This window comes from Delphinapterus leucas, chromosome X (assembly GCF_059928025.1).
Source record: "Delphinapterus leucas isolate spDelLeu-1000000601 "Yukka" chromosome X, BTC_Dleu_Yukka2, whole genome shotgun sequence".
Taxonomy (NCBI): Eukaryota; Metazoa; Chordata; class Mammalia; order Artiodactyla; family Monodontidae; genus Delphinapterus; species Delphinapterus leucas.
Window position 1 is genome coordinate 3891319 of NC_143150.1, and position 26899 is coordinate 3918217.

General features: G+C 42.4%; 1 protein-coding gene across 1 annotated transcript in view; it reads right to left on the reverse strand.

Annotated features, from left to right (window-relative positions):
* Positions 1 to 307: 307 nt before the first annotated feature.
* The window catches only part of PASD1 (PAS domain containing repressor 1), a 68500-nt gene continuing 41908 nt past the window's right edge, over positions 308 to 26899 (reverse strand). The window contains exons 9-18 of the mRNA XM_089903919.1: positions 23941 to 24013; positions 15253 to 15379; positions 12265 to 12677; positions 5979 to 6107; positions 4996 to 5178; positions 4446 to 4637; positions 3831 to 4399; positions 2841 to 2949; positions 2219 to 2595; positions 308 to 503 (exon numbers count right to left, since the gene is read on the reverse strand). Of these exons, the coding sequence (XP_089760045.1) occupies positions 308 to 503; positions 2219 to 2595; positions 2841 to 2949; positions 3831 to 4399; positions 4446 to 4637; positions 4996 to 5178; positions 5979 to 6107; positions 12265 to 12677; positions 15253 to 15379; positions 23941 to 24013 (2368 nt within the window). The remainder of the gene's footprint in view (positions 504 to 2218; positions 2596 to 2840; positions 2950 to 3830; positions 4400 to 4445; positions 4638 to 4995; positions 5179 to 5978; positions 6108 to 12264; positions 12678 to 15252; positions 15380 to 23940; positions 24014 to 26899) is intronic.

The window sequence follows — 26899 nt, forward strand, 5'->3', positions numbered from 1 at the left end:
TTTCACAGCCTGATATGGAACAGCTCCAACTAGATTGCAAACCATGCTGGAAAATACTTCTTGTCATAAAAAGGCTCTTCTACCCTGAGCAGACTCCGCAGCCTGTGTGCCCATGGTAGAATCGGTGTCTGCAAGGCTGGCCAGCACACGCTAGGGATCACAGGCTGCCTCTGCAGCATGACTTCAAAGAACAGGTTGTGCTCAAGTAACAATTACAAAAAGAACTTGTCAGAAAAGAAAATAAAGGATCCACCCCACCCCCTACCCCTTACTCCAGGGGACTCTGTGCGCCTTGGAGGTCCCCTTGTCATGCAGGCCTCAGCAGCTTGTCTCCCCCTCTTCCCTCGAGGCTAGAGAGGAAAGTACAGGTGGCGCTGCTACTCGTACAAGTTGGACGGCGCTGCAGACATGAAGTAGCAGATTTGGCCTGGCCCGTGTTCCGGGTCGCCTTGGAAAATCTGTAGACCTGAAGAGCCCTGGACTTCTGTCTCAGGGGTTGGTACCTGCCGGGAAAAAGGGGAACAAAGTGGAGTCCTTTGCTAGAGTGCCTGGGCCCATTTTGCAGCGGTGGGAGAATCCCTTTAGTCCGAGTCAGCAAGCCAGTGAGAAGCAGGTCTTTGGAACACAAGCCTGCAAGGTGCCGGTAGAAGTTGGAGCTGAGGAAATGGGATCACCCCTGTTTCTCTCTCCCATTGGCATCTTGCCTTAAAGACCAGCAGAAGCAGTCCTGGGCTCTCCCAAACTTGTCTCAATGCCTAAGGCTACTGGACCCCATGTCTGGCCCTCCCGGTCCAGTTCCCTACCAGCCATGGCCAGCCGAGGCCTTAGAAGGTCTCTCCCTGCCCCTACCTTTGGCCCTCACCATTCTGCTCAGGCTAGGTGACTTCCACACTGAGCCTGACTGGCAGCTACCAGGCTCACTTGAGCAATGAGACAGGGAGAGGTAACAACCCACTCTGGGCTGTGGACAGGGCAGGCGGGACAGACACACAGACGGTGTTCCGAGGAGTGGGCTGTGCGAATCTTTTCTGCTGGAGAAAGAGGGACCCCTTGGGCTGGGTTTTGAAGGTGATATAAGATTTCAACAAGTGGAATTCAAGAGGGTGGAGGGGAAGGTAGAGGAGACAGAAGGAGCAGGGCTGCGCTAGAGGCAGAAAGCCAAAGGTGTCTGGGGACCCGGGGAGAGGGAGGGTCCAGAGCTTGGAGAAGACGAACCCGAGCAGGGTGTGGGGAGCCCCTGAAGTCTCGTGGACAGGGGGCCTCCAACACAGTCCTACCTTCGGCTGGTCCACTGCATTCTCCCATCTGTGCAACCTTGCGGGGTCCTCCCTTCCCCACTTCCCTGGGACATCTGCTCAGCTTGCTCTGCCTCTCAGGGCCCGTCCAGAGGGTAAGTGCCTTGAGAGCAGGCATGAGGAAGGCTCTCACCAGAGCCTGGCTTGGTAACTGAACCACAGGATCCACTGACCATCTGATGTCTTCATGTGGGCAGTCCCTCTAATGGGCCAACTTTCTGGAGGGCTGGTGGCCCAGCTGGTCAAGGGGTCTATGTGAAGTTAATCATAGCCATTTATAATATCCAATCCCCTTCATTCTGCCTTAGTTTACTGTGTTTTTTCCTTGTTGTTAGTTTTTTTTGAGAGGTTAAGTTCTATTAAGATCTCTAAAGCCAGAATCCTGACAAACACCCTTTGTAAATGCTGTTAGTCAGATGGAGAGTTTGTGGTCCCCAAGGGGCCTGCTGGGAGTGTCCCCGGGAAGTAAAACCTGCTATGTGACTGCCATCTGGACCAGCTTCCGCCACTGCCCTAGCAACACAGCCAAGACAGATGGTCCCCAAGGTGGGGTCTGCCCTGCCAAATACAGGGCACCCCATGGATGGATACCTTGCACATTCATTCAGTGGAAGGACTCCTGGTTTATTATCAGTACCAGGGAACATGCCACACCAGGCCTTGGATTTTGTAGCACAACTAAAGATCCAGAAGTTCAGAAAGGGGTCTGGGCTGGGGCATTGAGCTCAGCATATGGCAGGACTCATTTTGCCCAGGAAACATATTTGTGAGAGGTTTCCAAATCAGATTGCCTTTAATATCGCCGAGGACAGCTCTCTTTTTCATGGAAGGCTAGAGGATCTTTTTGCTCAGCCGTGACTGCTACCCCATGTGGGTACCCACCCTCAGATTTCTTTGAGCTTTGAAGTGTGGATTTCACACACGGAACATATGGGGAAGGGTCCAGCCTCGGTGCAGAACTTCCTGACCTGGGCCGGGGGGCAGAGGAGAAGGGGGTGTATACCTGAACCCAAGTAACTTGGTCCTGCAGGGAGGCCTGCTCACTGGAAGGCCAAGTTTCAACTTGGAGGTAAAGGTGATGCTGTGGGTCTTCTGGCTGTTGACAAAGTTGGTTGGAATCCTCTGGGATCTGCAGCATGACTAAGTTTGAGTCAGAACTTATCTGACACTGAGGGATGATGGTAGAAGAAATCATCTCAGAGCTTGGGTTATGTGCCAGGAGCAATGGACTCAGGCAGGGCCCCTGCTGGGCCTCAAGAAGAAAACTGTAAGAGAAGAAACATGTTACAGCGACACGGGTCTAGAAACGATGGCCCAGGAGACACTGTCTTGCTCATCACTAGGTGCTCAAGGAACATTTGCTTCGAGTGGCTAAATCAGGATTCATTTGCTTTGGCCCGAATAAGTCTCAATTTGCCAAAGTAAAGCAAATGTAAATATTAAGAAAAATCAGTCATTTATATCAAGTGGTTTTATTTCTATTACTTGGACAGTCCTGGTTCTTCCACGATGGTAACTTCTGTGGCCTTGTGTCGCTTCACCTACCCCGAATTCAGGAACTTGCCCTTCGTCACTGAAGGAGCTCATGGCCGAGAGGAGCTTGCAAGGTCTGTTTTCCTTCTCTAAGTCTGGGGCTCCCTCTATCACCCTAAACCTGGAGGTCGTGTGATAAACAGAGATTTTTGAGCATCATCCCAAACTCTGAATCTGTACTGTTAACAACCTCTTCAGGTTGATTCGGATGATCAGGCCAGTGGGAAACATGGCACTAACCCACCCCACATGTCAGGGACACTGATCCTAAAGGAACGCAGAAGAAAATCCAGAGGGCTCTGGGAGACCTGCTCAGAGAACTGGCATTCATTCAAAAATAGTTATTGGGTGCCAAGAATGTGCTATACAACCCTTCATTGTTGAGCAGAACCTTCTTTCTCTGGCATTTGGAGCCAAAAATTTTATCCCTGAGCAGAAAATGTGCTCGTGTGCTCAGACTGCCTCCCAGGACTTGGTCCTTCTGTGTTCTTGGCTCTTTAGGCATCCAATGGCAATCTAGCAACTCTTTCACACTTGCTTCCCCCATAGAGATCGTCAGTGCCCTGGAGACCCCTTCACCTGGTGTACTGTGACCACCGGATCCCAGGGAAGTGGAAGAAGGAAGCTAGGAGCCAGGAGTCATTCACCTGGGGACACTCAAGACTTTACTATAGACACCCTGTGCTGTGAGACTGGGCTTGGGTGCGTGAAGTCAAGTGATTTCAAGAGTGGCATGCTCATTCCCTAGCTTGGAGACGTCCTGATCTAGTCCTTTTATTTTCATGGAGATGCCTCTGTTCCATCAAGGCGTGCTCGGCTATGCACCATGCCTGTGGAGGCGGGGTTCAGTGGCCGCAGAGCAGGATGAGGGGGAGCACACTGCTTGGGATGAGGGGACTTTGGGTGCCCGTGGGCAAGTCGCCCACGGTTTCAGGTATGGTGTCCAGCCACGAGGGGAAAGCAGTGACCTCAGCCCTTATTACCATTCCATGCACTTCTTACCTATGACTCCTGCCTTCCTGGCCCCCAGGGTTTTCACCATGATAGTTGCTGGAGAGCTGTTGCTCAGCTTCTAATTGGACAGGAACTGTGATGTGCTGCGTCGACGTAAACATGTGGGTGTTATCGAGGGGCAAGGAGACGCCAGGTTGGCTTGGCATGAGTATTTGCAGCACATGGTTTTCCACAGTAACATTATGCTGCTGTGACTGCTCCTGCAGCCCCTCCTCCTGCTGTGGGAGGTACTGCACCAGCTCCTGACCGGGCTGCTGTGTCAAAAGAAAAGAGATAACAGAGCCTCTCAGAAATGGAACACAAACACTCCATTCTCCCAAGGTGGAAGACAACAGCAATGCCGCCTCTCGGGTGACTGTCTGCTTGTTTGGGCACGAGCTGCAGTCGTGCTCCCGGCTGTGAGAATCTGCGGTGCAGCACATATGTACACGCACATGTGCGTGTGTGTCCAGGTCTGGCTGGCCAGGATATATTTTTATCTCAGGCAAACGAACTGCAGCCAACTGGGTAGCCACTGGCCCCTCAAGGAGAAACAGCTGAGCCCACATTTTCATGAAAATGAAATCCCCTTTCGGCTACACAGATGAAACAGGCTTTCCATACCTGGGAAGAGGCGTCACAGGGCTGCTCAAGCTCCTCAGGGAATTGGAAGGAGTAGGATGAACATGAACCACAGAACTGCTTGGCCTCCTTGCAGTCTGGGAGGGACCTATTCATCGGCTCGATGCATTGTTTCTTGGGCACTGGCTCCAAAGGCTGGGGCTCAGGACTGTGAATGTGGCGTGAGGTAGACGGCTGAATCTGTAAGGACACAGTACCACAAAGGTCTTATTCAGGGGCCACAGCTTTCCTTAGGGCACAAGACATGCTGGTCATGGAGCAAGACTGCCTACAGGCCAGCCCACAGGAAGCCTTGGCTGTACATGAGCCACATCTGCCACTGCCAGGGCCTGGCTGGGCCCATCCCAGCTCTTGCAGCCAAGAGAAAAGGAGCAAAGCCGTAAGTCCCTGCTGAAGATCATTCCAGATGTCCCATGCTGCCCTGGAGGCAGCAGCTGTTACTATTAGCAGGCCCTATTGACCAACTCGTTGAAGACCGTCAAGGTCCCTTTCTCCTCTCCCTTCCGTCACTTACATAGAACTGGCCTCTGACCTGCAACTTGGAATCCTGCATTGACTGGAGCTGCTCCTTCAACATTTCCAGCGCGTGGTTCTGGTTCCAGATCTCACCCCGCAGCATCTGCGTCCTCTCCTCCAGCTGCTCCCGGAACTTCTTCATCAGCTCCTCCTCCCGTCTGTTGACGTACCATATGACGGACGGCGGTGGGTGTAGTGACTGTGTGAAGGAATCACTTATGGTTCATACACAGGGCCATTGGGTTCTCCAAATTCTACCATATTGTTTTATTTCCAAGTTTTCAAAGACTGAGAATGAGAAAAGTGACACTCCAACCCTGATTTCATTCACTACTAGAAAGTTTAAAGAAATGGTTAGGGAATCCAGAAATTCTATATCAGAAGTGGATTATGGGGATCATTTAGTCTAATTTTCCCCCTAAACATAAAGCTGTGGAATTGGCCCAGAGACATGAAGTAACCTTCCCAAAGTCCTTCGTGAAGGAGTCAGAGTGAAGCAGGTCAGATCACAAATGAGACATGGGGAAACACTTATCGATGCCTCTGCTAGCAATGCAGGAAGAAGAAGGATGTTCAGCTGGCACTTCCTTTATTCCAGGCACTCGCCTAAGCACTGTACAGAATTCACAGATCCAATTTTCACAGTCCCCTATCAAGTAGGTACTGTCCATACACAACCATAGTACTTGGTGGAATACTTTCTGCTTGGCCCTAGAAATATAATTTTAACTTGAGTACCAGCCTCAGATCTGGAAATAAACAAATGTAAAGCTTGATAAAATTAGAGAATGTGTTGGGGGACAAACTAATGCTTCGGATTGGCTGGAAAGGAGGGATGAGGCAAATCACACGTGGAAGGGAAGCCAGGAAAAGAGCATTGTGCAAACCATACACATTTAGGTGGCCGGGGAACTTGAATTTTATTCATCAGCCACCTTGCACTGCTGCCAGGAGGAGTGTTCTAAAACACAAATCTGATTGGGGAAGTAACATGCTCACATCAATGTTGTACAACATGCCTTCTGGCAGCTGTGTGGAAGATGAACTGACAGGAGGAAGTAAGTTTAGAGTCAGAGAGAAGCTAGTTAGGAGGCTGTAGAGGTAATTCAAGGTAGAGATAACAGGGGCCTAAAACAGATCAGAGACAGGAAACAGAAAGGAAGGGTCAGGGGAGTGTCCAAGATGGCAGAGTAGGAAGACACTGAGCTCAACTGTTGATCAGAAGACTTGAAGACCAGCAGAAAAGATCTTCCACAGGTACATATATAAAGAAGTAACCATAAAGAGATGGGTGGCAGGGATGGAGTCACAGGATAGTCAAGACCCATACCCCAAGGGTGGGTGACCCACAGACAGGAGGATAATTACAATTGCAGAGGTTCTCCCCAAGGAGTGAGAGGTCTGAGCCCCACATCAGACTCCCCAGGCTGGGGGTCCTTCCCTGGGAAGATGAGCTCCCAGAAGATCTGGCTTTGAAGGCCAGTGGGGCTTACTTTCAGGAGAACCAGGGGGCATAGGAAATAGGGATTCCACTCTTAAAGGATGCACACAAACTCTCACACACTCTGATACCCAGGGCAGAAGCAGTAATTGGATAGGAGCCTGGGTCAGACCCACCTGCTGATCTTGGAGAATCTCCCAGAGAGGCAGCAGGCAAATGTAGGTCACTCTTGGGACACAGAAACTGGTGGCAGCCATGGGGTTCTGGCACAAGGACACTGGTGCTGGCAAGAGCCATTTTGGAGGCCTCCCTCTAGCTTATTAGCCCCAGGACCCAGCCTAGCCCTGGCCCAACAGTCTATAGGTGCCACTTCTGGGACGCCTCAGGCCAAACCAATAGCCGGATAGGGACTCAGACCCCAACCACCAGCAGGCTGGCTGCCTTGGGACCACCTGAGCTCCCAGCTACCCCAAGACCTGACCCCATCCACCAGAGGGCTCAGAACATGGACCTGCCCACCAGGAGCTGGCACTGGCCTCAAGACCCCCTGGGCCCCAGCCCTGCCCACTGGCAGGCAGACACCAGCTCCAGGACCACCGTAGCCCCATAGATTTCCCTGTCAGGACCTAGTCTAAAGACATCACCAAAAAACTACCAGAACTTATAAATGAATTTGGTAAAGTTGAGGGTACAAAATTAATATACAGAAATCTGTTGCATTTGTATACATTAACAACAAACTATCAGAAAGAGAAATTAATGAAATAATCCCATTTACAACTGCATCAAAAAGAATAAAATACCTAGGAATAAACCTAAGGAGGTTAAAGACCTATATGCTGAAAACTATAGGATACTGGTGAAAAAAACTGAAGATGCCATGAACAGATGGAAAGCTATACTGTACTCATGGATAGGAAGAATTAATGTTGTTAAAATGACCATATCACCCAAGGCAATGTACAGATTCAATGTAATCTCTATCAAAATACCAATGGCATTTTCACAGAGCTAGAATAATTCTAAAATTTGTATGAAAACACAAAAGATGCTGAAGAGCCAAGATAATCTTGAGAAATAAGAACAAAGCTGGAGGTATCATGCTCCCTGACTTCAGACTACACTACAAAGCTACTGTAATCAAAACAGAATAGTACTGGCACAAAAACAGACATATAGATCAATGGAACAGAATACAGAGCTCTGAAATGGACCCACACTCATATGGGCAATTAATCTACAACAAAGTTGGCAAGAATATAAAACAGAGAGAAAACATTCTCTTCAATAAATGGTGTTGGGAAAACTGTACAGCAACATGCCAAAGAATTTCACAACTTGCATAAAAATAAATTCAAAATGGATTAAAGAGTTAAATGTAAGTCCTGAAACCATAAAACTTCTAGAAGAAAACATAGGCAGTATGCTCTTTGACATCAGCCTTTAGTAATATTTTTTTTGGATATGTCTCCCCAGGCAAGGGAAACAAAACGAAAAGTAAACCAATGGAACTACATCCAACTAAAAAGTCTTTGCAATGCAAAGGAAACTATCAACAAAATGAAAAGGCCACCAACCAAACGGGAGAAAAATATTTGCAAAAGATATATCTGGTAAGGGGTTAATATCCAAAATATACAAAGAACTGATACTATTCAACATCAAAAAATCTACAAACAATAAATGCTGGAGAAGGTGTGGAGAAAAGGGAACCCTCCTGCACTGTTGGTGGGAATGTAAATCGATACAGTCCCTATGGAAGTTCCTTAAAAAACTGAAAATAGAACTACCATACGACCCAGCAATCCCACTACTGGGCATAATCCCTGAGAAAGCCATAATTCAAAAAGAGTCATGTACCACAATGTTCACTGCAGCTCTATTTACAGTAGCCAGGACACGGAAGCAACCTAAGTGTCCATCGACAGATGAATGGATAAAGAAGATGTGGCACACATACACAATGGAATATTACTCAGCCATAAAGAGAAACGAAATTGAGTTATTTGTAGTGAGGTGGATGGACCTAGAGTCTGTCATACAGAGTGAAGTAAGTCAGAAAGAGAAAGACAAATACCGTATGCTAACACATATATATGGAATCTTAAAAAAAAAATGGTTCTGAAGAACCTAGGGGCAGGACAGGAATAAAGACGCAGATGTAGAGAATGGACGTGAGGACACGGTGAGGGGGAAGGGTCAGCTGGGACGAAGTGAGAGACTGGCATGGATATATATACCCTACCAGATGTAAAACAGATAGCTAGTGGGAAGCAGCCACATAGCACAGGGAGATCGGCTCGGTGCTTTGTGACCACCTAGAGGGGTGCGATAGGGATGGTGGGAGGGAGACATAAGAGGGAGGAGATATGGGGATATATGTATATGTATAGCTGATTCACTTTGTTATACAGCAGAAACTGACACACCATTATACAGCAATTATACTCCAATAAAGATGTTAAAAAAAAAAAACAGCAAACAAACAACCCCCAAATGGGCAGAGGATATGAATAGATATTTTTCCAAAGAAAAAATACAGATCGCCAACAGGCACATGAAAATATGCTCAGCATCACTAATTTTCAGGGAAATGCAAATCAAAACTACAATGAGATACCACCTCACACCTGTGAGAATGGCTATCATCAAAAAGACAACAAATAGTCAAAGTGCTGGTGAGGGTGTGGAGAAAAGGGAACCCTCCTGCACTTTTTTGTGGGAATGTATATTGGTGCAGCCACTATGGAAAACAGTATGGAGATTCCTCAAAAAATTAAAAATGAAACTACCATAAGATCCAGAAATTCCATTCCTGGGTACTTATCCGAAAGAAAGAAACACAGTAATTAGAAAAGATATAGGTACCTCTATGTTCATTGCAGCATTATTTCCAATAGCCAAGATATGGAAGCAACCTAAGTGCCCATTGATAGATAAATGAATAAAGATGCAGCATATATACAACTGGAATATTACTCAGCCTTAAAAAAGAATGAAATTTTGCCATTTGCAGCAACATGGATGGGCCTACAGTGTATAAAGCTAAGTTAAATAAGTCAGGACAGAGAGACACAAATACATTGATTTCACTAAATGTGGAATCTAAAAAACGAAACAAATGAACAAATAAAGACAAAACTGAAACAGAGTCATAGATACAGAGAACAAACAGTTGGTTGCCAGAGGGGAGGGCAGTGGGGGATTAGAGGAGAAGGTGAGGAGACTAAGAAGTACAAACTTCCACCTGCAAAATAAATGAGTCACGGGTATGAAAAGTACAGTGTGGGGAACACAGTCAATAATTATATATTTCTATGGTGACAGATGGTAACTAGACTTATCATGGTGATCATTTTGAGATGTATAGAAATATCAAATCACTGTGTTGTGTACCAGGAACTAACATAGTGTTGTAGGTCTATTACACTTCAAAAACAAACAAAGAAACAAACTCGTAGAAAAAGAAAACAGATTTGTGGTTATCACAGGTGGGTAAGGGGGTGGGTGGGGAAACTGGATGAAGGCAGTCAAAAGATACAAACTCCAAGTCAAAGATAAATAAGTTCTAAGATGGAATGTACAGCATGATGAATTATAATGAACACTGCTGTCTGTTATATATGAAAACTGTTAGGAGAGTAAATCCTAAGGCCTCTTATTACAAGGAAAAAGTTTTTTTCTATTTCCTTAATTGTGTATCTATGTGAGATGATGGATGTTCACTACATTTATTGTGGTAATTATTTCATGATGTATGTAAGTCAACTCATGCTGCACACAAACTTTTACAGTGCTGAATGCCAACTGCATCTCAATAAAACTGGAAGTAAAAAAAAAAAAGAAAATTTAAAAGTCCAAATGCAGGGACACATTTTAGAGAAATTAAGGAAGCGGATAGGACTTCTCAACTGACTGGCTGAGGGAGACAGCAAAGAGGTGAGATTCTTGGAAAAGAGCTGTCAGAGCTCTAAGTAGGACCTAGAAACAACTGTTGCTTGCCTTGATCTAGACACTTGCTTGCTAGACACTGTGTGTATAACAAGACGAGAGAGTCACAGTGCCAATCCACAATCCCCATATTAATGATGAGAAAAAGGTACACACACATGGCAATCACTAAAGACAAAAAGAAGATATACTGTGGTCCTTCAACCTATTTATGGTTAGTGGAAACATATAGCTGAGTTATTAAAGAGAGAGAGAAAAAAAAACATTCAAGTTGTTTTTTTCTCATTTGGAGTAAAAAATTATATGTTATTTTTAATCCATTGAAAATTGCCCAATTGTCCTTCTTTCACAATATAGTGTATATCTTCCTCTAAGAAAGCAGGCATTCATTAGGCAAAAGAAAATCTCTTAACTCAGGACTGGAAGAGACAAACGTTACAGGTCATCACATCTACCCTCACTTCTCCAGGTAGGAATCTTTTGTCTGCTGTCCCTGGCAGACGAGCTACCGAGCCTTGGCACAAACCTTTCCATTGAAGGGGAGGGGGTTCACCACCTGGGGAGGGAACCTAACCCATCTAGAAGGACTTCCTTGAAGGGAGCAAGAAAGTTGCCCACCCTGAGCTGCTCGCTCTTTGCCATAGTTTGATCCACTGGAGACATATCTTCCACTTAAGGAGCAGGACGGCCCTGCAGCTATTTGGATGAAGCTGTCCTGTCCGTCCCAGTCTCCCTTCTCCAGTGCTTTCCACTAAAGACAATGTGACATTTTCCAGCCCCTCTCCACCCTGCTCTCAATCTTCTGGGTACACTCCAGTCTGTCAATCCATGGCACCCAGAAACAAGCCTATTACACTATCACGTGCAGAGCCAGGCTACACACACGCATTGCTGGTTATTTTGACTATTTTAAAGTAAAGTTATATTTAAAGTTTAAATATAAATTAATTCGAAGAAGAGAAACCTATCAACAGTGAAAGGGGAACCACAACTTTTTAGCATGATAGAGACATAAAGACAAATGTATTTCTACAGAAATTTTCTTTTAAATAGTTCAAAGAAGTTTCATAGCAGTCTAAAAATCCCTTCAAGGCAAGCAGACCATTTCAAGTTGGAGAAACTGAGGCTCAGGGATGTGCCAAGGTCACAGTACTGGGGCCAAACTCAAACAACTATTTTCCAGCCCTCATTTCTTCTCATTAGAAAAGGATGCCTTTGGCATTAGGAATGAAGAGCCTCGTCTAAGGCTTGGTAATTAATGCATACAATTCCACATAACAGACCATAAACTCATTATCTTGGCTGCCAATCCTGATTATAATAATCTTGTCTAATATAAAAGATGATCACCCAAATTTGTGATTATGTACACAAATTTGGGGGTAGAAGAGCAACAGAATAGTTAATCCAACTGTTTTGATTTGGCCTTGAACCATACATTGGTGCTGACAGTTGGAGGTTGGATATATCTAACATTCTGAAAGGGATGCTTCTAACCTAATAACAATTCCATTGCGGAAACCTAGCCCGTGGTGGGGCAGTGTTGGTATGGGTAGGCAGTGTTGGTATGGGTAGGCAGTGTTGGTATGGGTAGGCAGTGTTGGTATGGGTAGGCAGTGTTGGTATGGGTAGGCGGTGTTGGTATGGGTAGGCGGTGTTGGTATGGGTAGGCGGTGTTGGTATGGGTAGGCAGTGTTGGTATGGGTAGGCAGTGTTGGTATGGGTAGGCAGTGTTGGTATGGGTAGGCGGGAAAGGCATCCTCCCGTGGGATAGTCAGCATCCCCTCGCAGGTGATGAGCACAGCTCTTAAAAATACTGCCCTTTCTTAGTATTTAAGCTTCCTATTTGGCTCGAACTTTCTCTCAAGCACAAAGTGTCTTTGCATATTTCACATTAAGAGGAGAACAGGACTTGGTCTTAGAGAACCTCCAATCTCCCTGTTGGCTACAGCCCATTGGATTCTCAGCTGCATCAGAAAATCCAGTACAACAGAAACGGTGATACAGTTTAAAAAAACAAAGAGCATGCTTTTTGCAAAGTGAAATTGAGCACAAGAGTGGAAATTCGGGGCTTTGCAGGTTAGTGGTACGGACGAATACGTGGAGCAAGGCTCCCAGAGATACCTGATTTCCGATGTCAGCAGTGACACTGGGGAACGAGAGGGTCTCCTGGTCCTCCTGGTGTACCTGGTCCACCTTGTGCACCTCTTTCTCCTCATCCACCTGCTCCATCTCACCCACCTGGTCCATCTGCTCCACATGTTCCACCTCAGGTTTGACTTCAAAGCTCGGCAAAGATAATGGTGCTGAGGAAGAAGAGACAGTGGAATTCATGATGAGAAAAGCAAAAGTACTAACACTATCAAACAGATTACACAAATTTCTCTGTTTATTTCCTGTTATAAATTATAAAAACAGGAAAGTCCAGTTTTATTCCATATTAATGATTAGGTGTGCCAGGTACCAGGAGTAATACAGAACACTACTTAAAAATCTGTTCATATTTGAGGGACTTTTCTGGTGGCGCAGTGGTTAAGAATCCGCCTGCCAATGCAGGCGACATGGGTTCGAGCCCTGGTCCGGGAAGATCCCACATGCCACGGAGCAACTAAGCCCGTGCGCCACAACTACTGAGCCAGCGCTCTAGAGCCCGCGAGCCACAACTACTGGGCCTGTGTGCCACAACTAATGAGCCCACGTGCTGCAGCTACTGAAGCCTGTGCACGTAGAGCCTGTGCTCCATCCACACAAGAGAAGCCACTGCAACGAGAAGCCCGTGCACAACAAAGAGCAGCCCCTGCTCGCCACAACTAGAGAAAGCCCACGTGCAGCAACGAAGACCCAGCACAGCCAAAATTAAATAAATAAATAAGTAAATAAATTTTTAAAAAATTGTTTAAAAAAATCTGTTCGTATTTGAAAATTAAGTAAAAGAAGGGAATGTCTCACTTTACCTCCATCCATCCAAGCATAAGCAGGCACCCAACCCATTCGCGTTAAGTGTCTTTTCTTTATAAAAGTTCTTTTGGCTCTGCCTCTGGAATTTGGTACCTTCCAACTGATAAAACCAAATCAAACCTAGTCATAAATCACTTCTGTAAAACTAGGTTCCCCAGAATGTGGGATCTTGGGAGTGCCTGAAGCGCTCTTGGAGGTGTTGTGACATGACTTTCCTTCGGCAGGCACAAAAAGCAAAGTGGAGAACATTATTTGAATAATGCAAAATTATAGAGTCATTTCAGAAAAGAGTTTGGCAGTTCTCTTCACACACGCTTCCCATATGACCCAGTAGTCCCACTCCCAGGAATTTACAGTAGCTTTATTTATAATCACCAAAAACTTGGAAACAACCCAGATGTCCTTCTTCAGATGAATGAGTTAAAAAAAAAAACCACACACACAGAAAACACTGTAGCGCATTCATAAGGTTAAGTACTACTCAGCAAGAAAAAAGGAATGAACCATTGACTCACACATGTATGAATCTGAAATTTATTTTTTTAACAAAGCCAGACCAAAAAAGGCTAGACATTGTATGATTCCATTTACATGACATTCTGATAAAAGGAAAGCAGAGATAGAATGCAGATCAATAGTAGCCAGAGGATGGGGGACAGAGTTTGAGTTCAAAGAGGCAGCACAAAGGAATTTGGGGGGTGACATAACTGTTCTGTTTGGTACTGTGGTGATGGATGTATGACTCTTTGCCTTTGTCAAGAACTGCACACCCCAAAGAGTGGATTTTACTGTGCATAAAGTAAATTGCTCTTATACATTTTTGAAATCACAATAATGGGTTCATGGACTTTGTCCCCGTTTTGTTTTGAAAGGATTTTTTAAACAAAGCTTTGAGGTTGACAGCAATAATGGAAGAACTGTTAACTAGAATATTTCAAAAATAGAAGCATTACTTCTATATGTGGACATTCCACAATACAAGTATGATAAGGTCAGCTAATTGGAGGACATGATTTGCATTATGTATCCACCACTGCTTTAAGTTTCGTATTTTTTATACAATTATATTTATGAAATGTCTTTAATATTGAAACTCCTGTAGTAAGTATCATTGTTTTTGAGAGACTATCACTTCGCCCTTTACTAAGAATTCTTTTTATCGTACAGTTTTTAAAAAACAAGAGGTTTCTTTGGACTGCAACTACTATACCATAGCAGAAGAGGCTGCACAAGTATGGGAAGATAAGATGCTACTCCTCCTAGGACTGAGATCTAGCACCAATCTATAGACTAAAATTAAATGGGAGATTTACAATGTTTTGTTAGTTTCAGGTGTAAAGCAAGTGATTCAGTTATTTTTATATATATGTATATAATTTATATGTATATAACATATATATACATATGTATATGTATATATACAGATTCTTTTCCATTATAGGTTATTGCAAGATACTGAGTATAGTTCTCTATGCTATACAGTAGGTCCTTGTTTATCTATTTTATATATAGTGGTGTCTTATCAGTTAATCCCATACTCCTAATTTCTCTCTCCCCCCAGTCCCCTTTGGTAATCATAAGTTTGTTTTCTATGTCTGTGAGTCTATTTCTGTTTTGTAAATAAGTTAATTTGTATCATTTTTTTAGATTCCACATATTATATTTCAATAAAAACTTTAAAAAATTAAGTGGGAGAGAATAATACCATTCCGAAGCACTTGAACCATTGATAAGATATTCATTTTCACTGCTCTCAAATCATCATCTCAAAAAATTTACAGAAGATGAAGAAAGTTAGAAATCACTCTTGCAATTTCACACCATTATAAATAGAACATTATCTTCATTTGAAAAACTGTAACTACTCTGTAGGCCACTATTTTTCTTCTGAGAGTCCCCATCCAAATGTCCAAATGTACCCACCTGGTGGTTCAGGTATGGTTTCCAAGGTGGATGTGCTGGAGTCATAATATGTAAAAGACTTTCTTTTAATGACACGAGCAGATTCTTGTGATCCATACTGGTCAACCATTACAACATCAACTTGACCCTAGGAATTTCCAAAAGGGACGGAGAAGATGACATCTCAATTTGGTGACAAAGATATATAAAACAACAAGAAACTGGCAGAACACAAACTTTGATGCGTTTCACTTCATTTCTAAGATTGTTTCAATAAATTGAATACCTAACACAAAACCATCATGAAACACGTACTTGAAAAAGATTGCTGGAAGATAACAACAAAAAAAGATTATGGGTGCCACATGCTATCCAACGTCAAAACTCAAGAGAAATACAGTACAGATGTGCTAAAAGCACAAGCATAAGGAAAATGTGTGCCAACCAAAGGCCGTGGCTATATATATATATATATATATATATATATATATATATATATATGCACTGCAGAGGTGTTGGTAGCATGCCGGTTCAGAGAAGTGGGAAGGCTGTAGGAGAACTACCCCCACTGATGGGGCCATTTTTCTAGAGGTCCTGCATGTACAGGCTAGGCTTAGAGAAAGGAGAGGATGATTGGGGGGCTGTTTAACCACTTCATGTTTTTTACACAAATTAAAGTTGAAAGTATTAGCAGCAGAGAGATGGAAGTGGCCCTGGGGAGCTTCTAGTGCAACTTCCCCATTTGATAGTGTCAAAGAGGAGAAGGTCATACAGCAAGTTAGGAGCAGAGTGAGTGATATAATCCAGTGGCTTCAAATTCAGCACCACTTTCCCTAACCCTAGTACCTCACTTTAAGCCATTTTTTGCTTTAAACCATATACATTATATTCCCATTTAGTGATGCACTTCCATTTCCGTAACAACTGGATCCTTTCTGAATAGGCTGGGGCTCACTGCTCATATGAAATTTAAGTACCTGGTTTATCAGTGAAATCTTGTACATCTCTGCCAAAAAATTGTTTGTTTGTGCGTTTGTTTGTTTGGGACTGGATTAAGACATAGACTCATGCTCATTTTTCCTTAAGGAAGCTGTTTGTTGGAGCACTTTCTTCCAGATCAAATCCCAGCATTTGAACTTCAGGAAATTGTGCAACTTCACTGTTCCAAGTACATTGTGTTTTGTACTCTTCAAAATAAGCAATATGTTTCTGGGGATGTGGCAATCTTTTCATTATTTAGAAAGATATTCTGCTGGGGTGGTATTCATTGAGATAGGATATGACCTCTCTTTCTGTGTCTTCTTGCTTCTGCTCTTTATCATAGCCATATGTCAATTTAATCACTAGCTCCTTGCTTCCTGGATGATTTTCAATAGAAATGTATATACTTGGGTGTTAAGATGTCCATTTTTGTGCATTCATAATTTTTAGCCCATCAGTATAAATGCAGTGAGCTTAAATGATCTCAACTGATGGAATCATGTGCAGTAATAGAAAATGGCTTGGGAAAAAACAACGCAAAGAAACTATTTTGAAAGCTAAAAGATTCCAGTTTAAAATACAATTTAGGACGAAGGCCTGAAGATAGTCTTTCAAGAGAGGCAGCTAGAAGCTAAAAAGAAAGATGAAATGAACATGCATACATGGGGGCAGGAAGGCAATCGATAAGCTTTTACAAGTTCAAGAGGAGTTTTGGATTCACTTTTACTCCATAACAGTTTCCATGAACAATACACTAAAGGATTTTAAAGAGAAGCATGGCCTTTGAGGCTAGACACAGAGCAGGCTTCCAATGCAGCCTCCAATACCTGATGCTCTTGTGACCTAGAAGGGAGTGTACGTTGTGGGGGTGGCACTCCAGAAGTATGTCCCCCAATTTTCACATTTCCCCCTTGATTAGCTTAATGTCAAAAGTGTTCTGCCTAATTTTTAAGAGATGCTTGCATTTTACTTTTTGGAAAAAAAAAAGTGCCATAGGGCTTCCAGTCAAGATGACAGATTGAATAGCCATGGGGAAAACCCTAGGTAAAACAGAACAGAATTTTACAAATGCACTCCTTTAAAAAAAAAAGGACAGAAATAAATTAAAAGTCATAGGAATGATCAAAAGCACGATGAATAAGCTCTAGAGAGTAGAGGTCTACTGGACAACATTGTACCTATAGTCAACAATAATGTATACTTAAAATTTGTTAAGAGGGTATATCTCATGTTATGACCCTTATGGCAATAAAATACATTTTCTTTAAAAATAGGGCAAAAAAATTTCTGTCTGGAGAATTCCCTGGTGGTCCAGTGGTTAGGACCCGATGCTTTCACTGCCAAGGGCCTGGGATCAATTCCTGGTCGGGGAGCTAGGATCCCACAGGCCACACAGTGTGGCAAAATAAATAAATAAATAAAATAAAACTAAGCCAAAGCAAGATAAAAATAAATTTTAAAAATTCTCTCTGGATCCCACCACTTCTCCACCTACTGCTCTGTTTATGTGATTCCCTTGAGAGCAAAACTTCTCAAAGGGAAGTCCTCAACATCTCCAATTCCACTATCTTCTCTTAAACCTACTCAATCAGATGCTATCTCCCTGCCCCCATCTATACTCCACCAAAAACTTTTCTCCAAGTCAGCAACGGCTTCCAGGTCCTAAATCTAATGGTCACTTCTGAGTCATCAACCTACCTAACCTATCAGCAGTGTTTGGCACTGTCATCATTCCCTCCCCCTGGAAATACTTTCTTCACTTGGCTTACCTCTTACCTCACTGGTCTCTCCCTCTCAAGTCTCATGGCTGAGTCCTTCTCTTCTCTCTGATCTCTTAACGCTGGGGGTGCTCCAAGCTTAGTCCTTCGTCCTTATCTATATCTTTACTTCCTCCCTTGGTCACTTCATCCAAGTTTTTAGCTTTAAGACCATCCATGTTGATGATTCCCATATCCTTATCTCCAGGCCAGCTCTGCATTTCCAATTAACTATGTAGTAGGCTTCTCAAACATTTTCAAAACTGAGACCCTGTATTACACCTCCCAACAAACACTCCTAAGCCTGCAAATTCTTCCCACTGTTTTCAAAGTTAATGCAATACCATCCTTCCAGTTGCTCAGGTCAAGCACCTTAAAGTCATCCCTAACTTCTCTCTCTCTCTCACACATTTCATCCGATGTCAGCAAATCCAAGGGCTCTATCTTCAAAATATATCTACAAAGAGACCACTTCTCACAATTTCCACTGTTACTACCCTGGTGCAAGCCATCGTCATCATCTCTCACTTGGATTGCTGAGATAACCTCCTAACTAGGCTCCCAGTTTCCACTCTTGCCTCTGCTCCCCACAGCCTATTCTCAACATAGTGACTCTTTTTAATAAACCAAACATATCACATCATTCTGCTCATAACTCTCCAATGGCTCCCGATCTCATTTAGAGTAAAATCCAAAATCCATACAATGGCTTCCAAGGCCCTACTTGACCCAACTGCCATGACATCTCTGACTTCATCCGTACCTACTCTCACTTTTGCTCACTCTGCTCCAGCTATTCCTCTAAATACCAGGCACGCTTCCACCTCAAGGCCTTGCACTGGTTTTCCCTCTTCTTGAATTTTCCCCCAGATATCTTCATGGCTAGCTTTCTCACCTCCTTCAATCTTTGCTCATACTTAACACTGCACTCCCCCATCTGTTGCATTTCCGATCCTTTGCTTCCTACTCTACTTTCTTCAATAGCTCTTCTCACCTTCTAATATAGGATTTGTTTATTTACTATACTTATCTTGTTTATCTAAGTCTATCTCCTCCTGTTGGAATGTAAGCTCCTCTAGAACAGGAATTTTTCAGTTTTGTTAACTGATGTATCTACTCCCCTCACCTAAAACAGTGTATGTTACAAAGTAGGCGTTGAATAAATATTTGGTCAATGAATTAATAAATGAATCTAAAATGGCCTTTAAAACTAGGCATGTTTAAAATGTTCAAAAATATAAAGAAAAGGAAGTCATGAAACAAAGAATAGGACAATATGAGAAAACAAAGAGCTTTGATTTGAAGGCAGATGCTTCACTGTGTAGGAAGAGCATAGATATTGGGACCAGACAGGCCTTGGTTTTAATCTGGGCTCTGCCACTTATTATGTAACTCTGGGCAAGTTTTTCAATAGCAAGAATCCAAGATTCACCATCTGTAAAACTGGAATGATAACGCCTTGTAGAGTTATTGCGGGGGTCAAGCACCTAGTCCAATGCTTGACACGTAAGTCCTCAATAAAACTTAATCCTAAGTACCATGTCACGCCCCCCACTCCCGACACCCCTAGATTGAGTTAGGGCCGACCTTCTTAGACCACTTTCTGGATACAATAAGTACCTGTTGAACGAACACATGATTAAGTGCTTAGCACACAGTAGGTGTAAAATCAATGGCAGATGCTTTCATGATTGCTCCCTAACTCAGGTTTGTCCTGTCCTCCTCATTAACACATAATCAGCTTGGGCAGAGTGCTTCTGAGTCTGATATATACTATGGCTCTCCTGCCCCACCCAGCCCCTGGTACATGCTCAAAGCCAGCTCCTTCTAAAGAACAGTCTGCCAGCTCCAGGCACAATGGATCTGAGTGAAAAAGCAACCTGATAATGTGCGAGCTCCAATTTTGCCACAATGCCTGCGTAGTGCAACACAGTCCAGGAACAACAGGTCTCTAGGGATGGACGACAGAATGTCAGAAGCTGGCAACACGAGTCACCTAAACTCATTTAAAATAAAGTATTTGGGACAGCGTCAATTAGGAAGAATTTGCTTTGGATTGGCATTGATGCTACTACTTAAAGCCACTGTTGTTCAAATGGTGAGGTGGTGGTTTTGTGGAAAGAACTTTGTTCTCAATACATTGCCTTGCTCTCAACTCCTTGCCAGTTAACAGCTGTTCTCAACAGAACATGCCTTTTTTGAATACAGCATTGTCCATAGCAACAGCTGACAGATCAAAATATGACGATCCCCGGCAGGGGCCAGTGTATGCTTTGTGTGGTCTTTCTCATGTTTCTTTTGCTTAGGTTTAGTTGAGATCCTTGAATCTCTGGATTTATAGCTTTTATCAAACATGGACAATTCTCTGACCAATATTATTTCAAATATTTCTGTACTTCCCTCTACACTTCGGAGACTCCATTTTCACATATATTTGGCCACTTGAAGAGTTTCTAACAGCTAATTGATGCTCTTTTCTTTTTTCTTGTTCTTTTAAAACTTTTTTCTCTTTGTGTTTAATTTTGGAGAATTTCTATTGCTTTGTCTTTAAATCCTCCAATCTACTAAATCTGCAATGTTTAATCTGCCATCAGTCCCATCTGGTGTTGTTTTCATTGCTCAAATTTCAACTTGAGATTTTTCCCCATCTTCCACGTCTCTACTTAAAATTCTGAACATACGTAACACGTATGTTAATATTCCTGTCCACTAATTCTAAAACCTGTGTTCGATCTGCGTGAGCTCCTATTGATTGGGCTTTCTCTTCAATAAGAGTTACATATTACTATTGCTTTTTTTGAATGCCTGGTAATCTTTGACTGAATGCCAAATATTGTTAATTCTACCTTCTGGGGGTATTGGATAATTTTGCATCCTATAAACATTCTTCATCTTTGTTCTGGAATGTAGTTAAATTACTTGATTTGATCCCTTTGGTCTTGCCTTAATGATGTGATAGTCAGAACCAGAGCAATAGTTAGCCTAGGGCTAATTTTTCCCTATAACTAAGGCAAGACCTTTCGTTTCCCATCTCTTAAGAGTCCCTGTCCTTTATTGCCTGATGTCCATTATCTTGAAAACTGTTATTTCATATATTTTTGTCTTTTATTTTTGGCTGTTTTGGGCAGGAAAGTCAATCTAGTCCCTGTCACTCCATCTTGATTGGAAACAGAAGTCCCTCAATTCCACAGTATATTGTACAGTTACTGAAATGATTAAATTTGGGGCTGTACATAGGTAGAATTTAGTGATAAGTGAAAGCCAAAGGGAATGGAGTATTAGGCAAGCTACCATTATAACTAAGTAAAAAACAGATGTGATGGTAGACCGATGCTGAATGGAACTTAGCAAAATTAAATAGCAACTGTGCCATTGTGATAAGATTATGATTTTTTTTAAAAAACTTACCTTTCAATGTTAAAATTACTTAGGTTTTATAAATTTTATAAAGTGAGAATTTTTTTAATCCAACTTTCCTCAGAACATTAAGTTGAAGGAATGGATTCTTCACACATAGCACACTACAGATCCTGGGTAAATATTTGTTGACTGACTGATGAAGTCCGGCTGTCCGCTGTGTAGATGTCAGATTGATGGCCAGAGCTATACGAATGCCTTGGCCTTTTTTCCTAGCATAGCTGAAAATTAGTTTGTGTGTAAACAGAGCACTGCTTTGTTTAAATTAACCTTCTTCTACCTAATTTCCTCACTGTTTCCTACTGTCTTGAACAGAATGCTAGGTTAAGCAGAGGTACGTCTTCAGAAGGGAGAAAGTTTTATCTACACAGAAGTAGCTTGTTGAATGAGCAAGAGTTGGAAAATACAATAGAAAAATCAGCACTTCATATTGAAAATATGTGTTCACAGCATCTCCATGTTACAGAAGAACTTAAGTACCTGCACAGTCCACGGAACACGAAAATCCTTTCAAGCGAAATCACACGGAAGCCTGGAAACCAAAGTGAGGGTCTACACATCCAACCTGTTGATACTGCTCTTGAAATCCCTTTACCAGACATTTAAAGAGTGCTATAAAAATAATAGAGTGCTTTAACATACAGTATTCATTTGTGCATCTAATATTTATTATGAGCACCCACTTTGTGTGGCCAGCCCTGTTCAAGGTATTTGGTGATATGCTGATGAACAAGAGTACCCTTGCTCTCACAGAAGTTTCATTCTATTGCGTGAATACAGACAATATATTAACAAATGAGGTTCCTTTGAGCATTATCATATATCTTTATGAGGTAGCCTGGCAGAGATTATTACCACTCCCATTTTACAGATAATGAAACTGAGGCTCTCCATGGTAAAATAACATTCCCCCAGTCACATAATTGGTAAATGGCTGAATCAGGAATTGAACCCTTATCTTCTGATGTCTAGGTCGTCTTTTCTCTCTGTAGTACTGTCACCACCGCAGCGAACCAGCCTAGCAGATATGTTACATGCACCCATGGAGTGACAGGTAAGGTGAAAGACTATCCACTGGGAAGGTTTCCTAGGATGCTTTTTCTGTTCTTCTATATCTGTTTTTCTTGCAGTTTGATCTTATCTCCCAGACTAGAATTTAGATCATTGAGGGCAGAACCAGGTGTCATATTTCTATTAATGTGTATCCCTACAGGATTCTCTAGATGAACGTCTGGTGAATGGATAATTGGATGATACATTTAATGGCTTAAGAAAAAGATGGAGGCAGGACTTCCCTGGTGGTGCAGTGGTTAAGAATACGCCTGCCAATGCAGGGGACACGGGTTTGAGCCCTGGTCCAGGAAGATCCCACATGCCGCGGAGCAACTAGGCCCATGCGCCACAATTACTGAGCCTGCGCTCTAGAGCCCGCGAGCCACAACTACTGAGCCCACGTGCCACAACTACTGAAGCTCGCGTGCCTAGAGCCCATGCTCCACAACAGGAGAAGCCACCGCAATGAGAAGCCCGAGCACAACCACGAAGAGTAGCCTTGGCTCGCCACAACTAGAGAAAGCCCGTGCACAGCAACGAAGACCCAACACAGCCAAAATAAATAAATAAATGAGTTTATAAAAAAGAAAAGGAAAGGATGGAGGACAATCCAGATTAATTAGGAATTGGGTTCTGCCCATAATGGGCAGATGACTCTGCCATCTCATGATTCTACTCACATAGCCTACAGTAGCAGGCAGGTCACTAACCTCTCATTTCGAAATGCACTCACAAGTCAAAAAGACCTTGAACAATGTCTGACGTAGAGCACAGCTTAATTCTTTTTAAAGCTACTACAGGGATCATTCTAAGCCTGGCCATTACTGGCTCCCAATAAGAAATGGCTACAAAAAGGCAACTGTGTAACACCGCTCAAGTGCTATGCCCATATGGGATATTTCTTGAAATTAAAACCTATGTAGGACAAGGGAAGCTGAATTTGCCACCCCAAATTATGCCTCCTTGGCATAAGGATTATTTTAAGCTGGTTATGTTTAAGAAACAGCAGACAGGAGAAGCTCTGCAAACCAACAGAAGTTACTCTACTGCAAGAGATACTTCCATTTGTAAGTGTGTCTTCCTCTTTGCACCGGGAAGAAAAGGATGAGTTGAAATTTCTAGGAGCTCTTATCAATGCAGAAAGCCAGGACTCAAATCTGCATAACAAGCTTCCCCACAACTGACTCCCCGCCCCCAACATCTTCTTTTATCTTTAGCTGAAAATGGCCTTTAAGCTGGTAGCTTGAGCCATTTTGGAGAATTATGCAGTATTCCGGGGTCTCTCCCACGTATACAAGGAGATGTACATGTTATTAAACATCTGTTTGTTTTTCTCCTGTTAATTCTGTCTTTTTTATTACAGGGGCATCTCAGCCAACAACCTAGAAGTGTAGAGGGAAATCTGTTTTCTTCCCCCACCTTGGCAACACACATTAACTAAAGAATCAACATTATGGGAATAAGGGTCCAAGCTTTTACTCTATGTACTCAGTGCACGTACTTCTGAGGCAGGAGCATCAGGTTCAGCATGCAGAAGTTCCATTCCAGAGCTGCTTCTTTGGCCTTGAACACTTCTATAAATAAGTGAAAAGACAGATGGTAAACACGTCTCACTTGCCATTTAAATCTAAATTCTCTATAATACAATAAAAATGAGGTTCTGTTAAAGAGAAAAACCATAGGCCCCAAATGGCATCGCTTGTGCTGAAGTCCATGATACCAAACCCAGATTTAATACCTACCTAACTTTAGTTTCAACCTTTACCACAAATGTAATCTTAATTACAGTCTGGAATTTCCTGGTCAGCACCAATTAAGTAATCTGTCACATGGGTCCTCTCTATCCCCCAAAGGAAGAAGAGGCAACCTGCAGGATTAAGCCCTTGACATTACTCTTCTCCCCCAAAAGATGTCCTGGCCTAAAAATAATCCTTTCTTTTCTTTTGCTAATAACTCCCTGGCCCCACCCCTCTTCCTATAAAAACCTTCCATCCTGTACAACCCCTTGGAGCACTCTTCCCGTTGCTAGATGGGACGCTGCCCAATTCATGAATTGCCTAATAAAGCCAATTCGATTTTCAAATTTACTCAGTTAAATTTTGGTTTTTAACAGTTCAAATAAGAAAAAAAAATCTGTTTTATTTTTCTTAATACATAACATCATCAATCTTTGACGTGTCACTTTTCCTACAGAGAAAATTGTTCTGTACCATATCTATAATAAAGCAAATCATCTGGACCCTCATTAGAATGAAGTGTTTTTTTTTGAAGTTTTGAACTTTATTTCTTTAGTTTTTATACAGCAGGTTCTTATTAGTTATCTATTTTATACATATTAGTGTATATATGTCAAGCCCAATCCCCCAATTCATCCCACCACCAACCCCCCAGCCACCTTCCCCCCTTGATGTCCATACGTTTGTTCTCTACATCTGTGTCTCTATTTCTGCCTTGCAAACCAGTTCATCTGTACCGTTTTTCTACATTCCACATATATGTGTTAATATACAATATTTATTTTCCTCTTTCTGACTTACTTCACTCTGTATGACAGACTCTAGCTCCATCCACCTCACTGCAAATAACTCAATTTCGTTCCTTTTCATGGCTGAGTAATATTCCATTGTATACATGTGCCACATCTTCTTTATCCATTCATCCTATGATGGACACTTAGGTTGCTTCCATGTCCTGGCTATTGTAAATAGAGCTGCAATGAACATTGTGGTACATGACTCCTCTTGAATTATGGTTTTGTCAGGGTATATGCCCAGTAGTGGGATTGCTGGGTCGTATGGTAGTTCTCTTTGACTTTTCCCTCTTTCTCAACTCTCTTCTGATTTGTATGAAAGTTTATTACTTTCTGTCTGCCTTTTCTACCTGGTGTATTTCTCGAAGGCGGTGTGCTTCCTTTGAACCTCTTGTATCCCCAGCACCTACCACAGTGAAGAGCACTTACTAGGTGTTTTCATGAATATCTGCTGAGTGCATAAAGGAATAAACAAACTGACCAGTTAGTTCATTAAAATATTTGCACATTCCTCATCCCAGGCCTGCGCAGCTTGACACAATTATTTTCAAGGACCAGCTGAGGCTTCCATCTGTTCCTTAAGAGCAATTAAATGACTCCATATTGACTTGTAAATACTAAATATCTTTATGCCTGAGATAAATAGCATGTGAATGAATGTCTAATATGGTACCCACTAACTACATGTGGCTAAATTCAAATCAAAATTAAATAAAATTTAAAATTTAGTTTTTCAGTCACAGCAGACATATTTTAAGTGCTCCATAGCTACATGTGGCCAGTGGCTACTGTATTAAACGGAACAGATTAAAGAGCATTTCTGTCATCAAAAAATGTTCTATTGAACAGTGTTATATCGAAGGATGCAGTGGGTGTTACTGGACAAGACGCTAACTTTGACAAGAAAACATTATGAAGCAATTGGGTTTTGCTTTAAATCCACTGGCTTGAATACTGAAAATATAAAGAAAAGCAAAGTTTTCCAAATTCTTCCATGGATTTACATTTCATACTCCTCTATATGTCAATATAGACGGCAAATGTTTGACTTAAAATCAGAATGTACAAATAACCAATAAACACATACATTGTTAATGAAAAGTATTGAGGAGTCTTTCATACCTAACCAGTCTATGCATGTATAAAATAGAGGGTTTGCAGTCACATCCATTGCTGGTCTTTGGTTAGGAATGGATACAAACAGAACTTTCCTTTTACAAATTGCATCAGTTAATTTTCAAAAAGAAAGAAAACGATCAAAGAACACTTTCCTAGCTATATTTACATGAAAAGAACAGTTTCTAATTTTACGAAGAAAAGTACCTCTGTCTCATTATGTAAAATCTCAAAATGTTACTCTTAAATTGGGCCCTTAACGTTTTTTACTCGTTTTGAATCTCTCCCCAAGGTTTGATATTCATTGGTTAAGTAGTCAACGCTGCTGAATTACTTTAATGGAAGGTTGTTCTTGGCTCCGAAAAGCATCTACTTCTACTTGCTATATAAATGAAACTGTAAATATGAAAAAGACGCCCCAATGAATACTGTCCTTTCATACGTCAATGAGGCACAAACTAAGGTGTGTTTTGAACAGTTGTGGCACAGAGTCAGGAAACCGATGACAGTAAAAATATAATCCTAAATGTCTCTGCTTGTTTAATTTACAGCCGAGATGATCTAATCTGAAGCGATGGAAGAAAGGAAAACCAGATTTCCATTTCTTGGTTACAGGCTGTGACCAAAGTTTAAGGAGCTAATTTTTAAGATAATTCTAACCAAAGCTACTCCATAGGCTCACAGAGGAAACCCACTACCACCCCATGTCTGAAATGTGAAATCTTGAGTCATGTTGTAGGTATCCTTTTTTCCTTCAGGCCCAACTGCATCTCAGCCATCTCTGGCAACTGCATTAGTACTAGCATCTCCGGAG